The sequence below is a fragment of the Montipora capricornis genome, chromosome 5, assembly GCF_036669925.1.
Source record: "Montipora capricornis isolate CH-2021 chromosome 5, ASM3666992v2, whole genome shotgun sequence".
Classification (NCBI taxonomy): Eukaryota; Metazoa; Cnidaria; class Anthozoa; order Scleractinia; family Acroporidae; genus Montipora; species Montipora capricornis.
Genome location: NC_090887.1, coordinates 145001 through 152500, shown reverse-complemented (window position 1 = coordinate 152500; position 7500 = coordinate 145001). Strand labels below are relative to the sequence as shown.

General features: G+C 36.9%; 2 protein-coding genes across 2 annotated transcripts in view; both read left to right on the top strand.

Annotated features, from left to right (window-relative positions):
• LOC138048959 (protein ABHD18-like) overlaps window positions 1-3029 on the top strand; it is a 6604-nt gene extending 3575 nt beyond the window's left edge. The window contains exon 2 of the mRNA XM_068895029.1: window positions 1222-3029. Coding sequence (XP_068751130.1) covers window positions 1222-1827 — 606 coding nt within the window. The 3' untranslated portion in view covers window positions 1828-3029. The remainder of the gene's footprint in view (window positions 1-1221) is intronic.
• A 968-nt stretch (window positions 3030-3997) lies between these two features.
• The window catches only part of LOC138048958 (uncharacterized protein PF3D7_1120000-like), a 14136-nt gene continuing 10633 nt past the window's right edge, over window positions 3998-7500 (top strand). Inside the window, exons 1-4 of the mRNA XM_068895028.1 lie at window positions 3998-4191; window positions 4537-4656; window positions 4799-4909; window positions 7236-7355. Of these exons, the coding sequence (XP_068751129.1) occupies window positions 4092-4191; window positions 4537-4656; window positions 4799-4909; window positions 7236-7355 (451 nt within the window). The 5' untranslated portion in view covers window positions 3998-4091. The remainder of the gene's footprint in view (window positions 4192-4536; window positions 4657-4798; window positions 4910-7235; window positions 7356-7500) is intronic.

Here is a 7500-nt window from a genome sequence, read left to right as displayed (position 1 = left end):
TGCATGTGTACGTGGCTGAATTAATATGCAGTGCGGGAGTTTTGGGCTTTCAGCCTTTAAACTCATGTTTGCATATGTAATAGGCTGCGTTTACACGCTGAAATTTTAAGGTAGTGAGTCAATGATGTCACTTTTCCCTAGACCCAACCCTCTGGGGTCCAATCAGTCAGTTTGGAATGTGAGTAATGGTGGACCATGAAATCGAAAACTTACACTCAAAGTAAACTGCCTTTGGAAAAAATCAGCTTAGATTTTTTTTAGTCAAGTGTTAAGCAATCACACTCTAAAAAATTTGAAGAAAAAAAGGAAATGGGGGGCCCAAAGCATTATAGGGGGATTTCGAAAACACTTCCAACTCCGCTGAAGTGAAGTAAACTTCCTGGCATGTTCAGACTGATAAGCTCACTTGCTCTTTGGATTTTATTTTGTTAGCATACTGTACAGTCAAATTAATGTGTCAGTAGGCTGTTGATTACTTGTCGGTGAACTGTTGGCTGACAGTTTACTGACAGTTGGCCAACAGTCAGTTAGGGGAGCTCTTCTTCTAAATTACTGGCAAAGCAGCAAAGATCAGTCAAGTGATAAAACTGACAGGATGTCTTCAGAATGTTTAATGTGGAAATTTAACATCTTCATTTAGAGGAGGATGGCAAATGAAGAAAATGAAATTTTCATGTGTGCGGGCAGAGCATGAAGATATTTGCTGTTTTTGTGTTCTTTTTCAATTGCATTAAGTCCTGCTTAAGTTTGGGCTGCTCTCATTTTCTTTTGATACACTTGATAGTTTGTTTCCCCAAGGAAAGTATGTAATCAATCCATGGGCCATCAAAAGCCAACAGGAAATTCGAAAAGGAAAGTACCTGTAAACAAATTTTTAACAACCTCTTAGGAAGGCAGCCCTTTTTTATGCCTTGTGCCTCCCCTTTCCATGCACACCACTCAGATTCTTCTACATCTGTGATACAGGGTAGTAATATAATAGTGTGAAACTCTGTTTTTTTTTAAGATTGTTAGTAGAAGAGTAATTTATCATATCTCTTTTTGACTTCCAAAATTTATGTAGCTGTGAAATCTTAAAACACTATGAAGGCAAGCTTGCTGGTGACCTGATGGCATGCAGATACCATTATTCTTGGTCCTGTGTTTCCAGAATTCCCTCTCCAGTTTTCTTTTTTATAGTTAATTGTTTGTTTTATTGTCAATTGTTGTTCTTTATCTTAGGGAGTGATGAGCAAAGCCTGTTCGTGGAGTACTTTGGAGAATGAACTTTTAGATGACGTTTACAGGAATGAATTGTTAAATTGTGTAGCTATCAATGGAGTTGGATTCACCAAATTTGATGAAGAAACGTACAGTGAAAAATTAATTCAGAGTAGTCTTTTCAATTCCTCATCCCAGTATTTTTTGAAATACCAAAGAAAGAACCCAGATCAGGATGAAATTCGTTTTCAAACATTATACCTTCAACATGAAGATGTCTGCAATGGCTTGAAACAGACTGTTTTTAATGACTTACCATCTGTACTTAGTAGACTGAGAGTTTGGGACTCCTCATTACCCAGAACAAAAGCCGTTGATTTCATGAACTTTGTGATGGATGAAGCTACTCATCTAAAACATTTTCCCAAACCAGTTGATTGCAGTTTAGTTCAGTTTGTGATAGCAAAACATGATGCATATGTTCCACGTGATAATGTGATGAGCCCTTCTGAAATCTGGCCAGGTTGTAAACTGGATTACATAAGTACTGGTCATATTATGGCATCATTGAATAAGCTGAGTGTATTTAGAAAAGCAATCAAGCTTTCTATGGATCAACTTCAGTGACAAACCACCAAAAGTAGTGTTTTTTGTGTTCATTGGATTTTTTTTTGGCATGTTATTTAATATAATTTACATGTATCTTCTTACAAAATTCATAAGATGTACAGTGTGCATGTATGAGGCTTCCAGATTTTGTACATCTATTGGGTTTTGTTAGGCATCTTAGTTAATATATCTCTTTACAGAAGAAAAGGAATTTTCATAAGAAAAACATTTATGGGGCATCCAGATCTGCCTAGCGGTGCAGTTTTGCTAAAGACTAAAATTATTTTGCAAAAATGCATGATCTACTTGCAGCTGTGACTGTCCTATAGTTTAGGCATTGGTTTGAGCAGTTTCTTCCATGTGGGGCTATCGCTGGCCTGTTTCTGCAAACTATTCTGATCCATATCTCTGTTTTTCATGTTCCTATATTCCTTTTAACACTGTCCTTGAACTGAAGTCCGGAGCTGTGTTCACAATCAGTGTTGATTGTGATCAACTGAAGTATAATCCAGGCAATCGTATTCCACTTAATTTCATTCAGTTGTGGTTCTGCTCATGTCTGCAAAAATTCAAATACAATAGGCAGGGTAACCTCACAGTGTGAGACAAAATGGTGCCATATCGCATGCCTGCCACAATTACATGTATCATCACCATACGTGAGGCAAGAAGAAACCAAGGATAGCTTCTGAGAATAGAAGGCAAATCCAAATCTTCGCCCCATAAAGCGATTAGATGTTTTTTCTGCTCATACCACCAGATGTTGGCCATTCTGTTCAATTGCGTGCTGTAATTGCTTCAAGCAACCACCTTGAGGTTGTTTGAAATAATTATCCATTTATTATCACGTACTTTTATTAGTTGATGTGAACCCATTCCAAACTTAATTGGATTAAATTTCGATTATAATCGAGACCTAATGTGAACACGGCTCAGGTCTTCATGAGTGAAAGTGATATATAAACAACCTATGTATGGCCCTGGAGATTGTTGTTTTACGTATTCTAGTGCACACTGGTGTTCATTTGCCAGAACAGAGAATGATGTCTCTTAGCTCATGATCATAATTGTTTTCTTTTGTGTAATGAGAACAAAGAACATTAAAAGTAAAAAGTGTTAAATGGTAGTGTTAATGAGTCAAGAGCAATACATGGAGGAAACAGTATGTTTATTTTAGTTTTATGAAAGATTCACAGATTAAAATGTGTTACAACTGTGAATTTGCTGTTTTTTATGATGTTATTGTTGGTTCACATACATCACAGTCAAGGTGAAATTTGTGCACTCATTTATAATATCCAGTTGACATTAACTGATCCTTGAAGCTTAAAATGGCACAAGCGATGATAAGTTGAGATGATCGATAGAAAAATACATGTTATTTTTGGGATGCTTTGCAGATTAAACTTTAATAGCTCTTTACAACATGCCAACTTTTAATATCTGATAATTCAAAAGGGAAAGGATAAAAACATGAAAGGAAAGACTGTCACTGAAAATCCTATTTAGTTAAGTTACAGTTCACACAGCTACGTACTACGGTTTGGAAGTGAAAGTAACTTGACAAATTTCAATTCGAAGACTGGAGGGTGTAAAGTGCAGGTTGCAGGTTTGGGTTGCAGGTCATTGTCTCGCCATAGCTGGAGCAACCTAAACCTTTACTAATGCTAACATTATAGGCATAAAAATAATGTTTAAGCCTGAAGTTAGCGTTTTTTAAAAGGTTTGGGTTGCTTCATGTATGGTAAAGCAATGACCTGCACTTTACACCCTCCGTTCAAAGACCCTATTCAATTCCAAACCGGAGTAGCTACAAATTATGACTCCCTTTTAGTCTTGGTCAATAAGTTTACACTGTATTGAGATCGTTAACAGGTTCAGTTTTTATGCCAAGAGGTAATGATTATTATTTGTTCAATTATGCCTTTGTCATATGTTCCTTCTTTTTAATTTTAAACTCCTTGCGGGACACATGAAGATTACTCGCATAAACGTAATCTTGTAAATCATACTAAATGTTTCAATGTGACTAATTATGGGCCTTATGTTACGACCAATTTCCGCCTCGAGAATTGAACAATCGAAGAATACAAAAGGAATCTCTGATGTAAACAGAGCTCAGCTGTTACGTATTTGCTTGGTTGTCACGCCATACCTTATAAGGTAATGGACTCATAGTTTAAGGGGGCGGCGGTGGGTATTTTGTGACCGTCAAATATTTTCAAGGAAGGGATCTTGAGCTGCGTGTCTTCCAAAGGAAACGCTTAAATTCGTGTACGAAAATGGCAGAGAAACCAAATCTAGCTGAGGTTAACGCTTTTGATGCTTCCAAGCTGAAACATGTCAAGACTGAGGAGAAGAATACGCTTCCTACTAACGAAAGTAAGCAATCCTTTCATCATGCCTAGCACCCTGCATTCTTGTGCAAAACTGCACGCTCAGTCAACTTTTTGGAAAAGGAGACTGGTTTTACATTGTGATGTATTTTCTGAGTGGCTTGTTCTTGAAAATGAAGGCAGAAGCAAGCAAATTAGCTTTTTGAGACATTAAAGTTTTGGACACATTATTTGAGTGTTTTTGTACCACGTACACGCACGACATGCACAAATTCTCACTTTATCGAGTTTCTTCTGGCATGTGAATACTATGAATGGTATATTTTCAACCACTTTGACTTTAAGAGAGTATAACGTGGGAGTCGGAGATGACTGTTTTCTTGTCTCGCAGCGTTAAAACAGGAGCTTCAACCAGATGACTTCCCTGATCGATCCGAGGTGAAAAATTTCGATCCCTCTAAGCTGAAAAAAACGCACACTGAGGAAAAAAACCCTCTTCCTTCGAAAGAGAGTAAGTTTCTTTGGTTCATATGACTTGTTGGTTTCAGTTTCTGTTAAAATTTTAAGTCAAGAGCTTAGTTGAGCGGCCTCCCTTACACCGTTAGTCAGCTTGTTTTGACTATTCTCATTTTTGCAATTAATATATCCCTAAGCAATCGAAGACGAACAACGGACAGCACCGTTTTCTGGTGTAGAAGTTTTTAACAAGGATTTGCTGAAGCACGTGCAAACAGAAGAAAAGACCCATCTTCCAACCCCTCAAGGTGGGTGATATCTTTTGTCTTTTCAAGTTTCAGCACAACGTGCATATAAATATTATATAGTTTTAATTTGTTGCATTTCAAAAATAATATTGCACTCCTACTTTTTCATATCTTTCACATTCCACGGAGACCCACGGAAAATAAGAGTCGCTATTTTTAATGCGCTTTGAAACACTGGTACGACTGTATGTCCGCTTTCCAGTTTAGGACCCGTTTTTAAAACGAGTTTATCTTCGTCACGTATAGATAGAGCACTCATCGAGAACGAAATTCCGTTCTCAGAATTTGTTCCTGGGAGAAACTTATATGTAATTTGATACATATAATAGGTGCTTGAACTCTCAATGATAGGGTTTAACACAGAAATTACCATCCGTAGCTCAGTCTTTCGGTTTCATTGAAGCTGTTTATCATTTCAGAGAAACCGGTTGTCAAAATAAGCTTGCTAACAAAATAAGCTAAACTTGTGTACAAAAGAACAAAAAGAAATAAAAATTGGGAAATGCCATGTTGTAAGTCTGATTTCTAGGTGATCTTGCTTGATCTTTTAAGGCATGGTCTTCTTCTTTAAAAGGGAAAGTCCAGCATACTTTACCTTTACAATATTTATGAAAAACCATCCAATATCCTGCATAGGTAAAATCATACCACCTCTGTATTACATTTGCATATAATTTGTAAACAAACAGTACCCTCTCACATGACACTGTGGCCTTTCCACTTGATTGCATTGATGACATGTAAACATTAAAATTTTTATTTTTGTAACTGCAATTATCTCAGAAACCTTTTGTTCTTTGTTCACTTTTGTGGAATTTTTTGCACAGACAGCCAAGAGGATTTAACTTGTTGAAATGTTGTGTTGCATTATTTATAAAATCCTTGCCATTGGTTTTGTTTGCTTGCACTACTTTTTGGAATTTTTTCCCTATTCTATTGTGGCCACTTTTCTGTTAAAATGTTTAGTATGAACTGCCTTCCACAGTGAAACTCTTTCTTTTTTCTTGTGAAATTAAAACTTAAGTTTGCAAAGCCTACATGGTAATATTAGTGTCCTTTCATGGAAACAGGTGCTGCTGACATCTGTAATAGCAGTGTGATAGTTGATTGCAGTTACTAAAACAACAACTCATTGTTTACCCTTTAGACCAAAAAAAATGCTCAAACATTTATTTAAGTGGGATGAAATCTCACTGGTAGAAACTATTAAACTATAAAAATGCTGATTCATCACCAACCAGTTGACTATTAGTTGGAAGCTGTGGAGGTCCTGAGGGAAAATAGACACACTGATGTGAGAACTGAAGACAAAGTATTTCCTTTGTACTAACATTTGCAAATGAGTAGATCTTTTGGTCTCTTTTATCATGATCTATACATCCTCTTTCTCTACAAGACAGAACAATGGAGAGTTTCTTTTTGATAGTGTTTCAGGAGTAACAACTGTAAAACTTAGGGCGCTTTTACACTGAAATGTTTTGTGTAATTTGTCTCCCAATGTTTTGACTACATTGTGGCGGGACAAGTTGCACGAAACATTTCACAGTGCAACATACCCTGCAATGGCCAAAATCGTTGCGAGACAATTAGTTGCACGAAAAGTAGTACTTAATTCTACTTTCTGCAACGGCTCTTGCAACTTGTCTTGCAACGATTTTGGCCGTTGTTGGGTATGTTACACTGTGAAATGTTTCGTGCAACTTGTCCCGCCACAATGTAGCCAAGACATTGCGAGACAAGTTGCACGAAATATTTCACAGTGTAACAGCGCCTTTAAGGTGCAAACTAGTGTCAAACTTTTAACCTTCTAACAAAACTACATTGTAGTAATTAATTTATTACTAGTTTGAATGTTTTACATAAAGGTGACCCAGTGTGGGGTACTCATGGGAGCTTAGCTAAACATCCAAAAATTCACTACATACATGTTGCAAGGCTCATAGATTTCATGGGATGTAAAAGAAACCCACACTCTCATTCAGAAACAGTCATGTTTGTGTGGATTACTATTTGGTGAACTGCACTTGTAGATATCAGCAAGGTGCCTCAAGCTGCTCAAAATCCCTGATCAAATATCGAGTTGAATACACTGTAAAGTACTCTGCTCTATTCTTTAATGTAAGAGTATTATGATTTTATTTACCTGAATAAAAGCTTGCAACAAAGCATACAGTCTTGTTAAAAGACCTAAGATACCCTAAGTCCTTGATGCCCAGAGCATTTAAACAGTTGCATTGGAAAGACACAACTTAAAAACAGTCAATAAGAATTGTCTGGATTCAAGGTTATTACTTTATTGGACTTGATAGTTTAATTGAATTTACAGACCTAAGAGAGGAATTGCGACCAGAGTCTCTTCCAGATGTCTCTGAAGTGTCAAGCTTTGATGCATCTAAACTTAAACATGTGGAAACAAAGGAATCAAATGTTCTTCCCACAAAGGAAGGTACATGTACATCATGGGAGGTGGTGCTGGGTTAACTTATTTATTCTGGGCTTGAAAAAATGACTCGGGCTACTAACTTTTAATGTTGGTAGCCCGAAGGGCTTCTGGAAATTTTTCTTAGGCAGCTGCCTTGTCATAACATTGT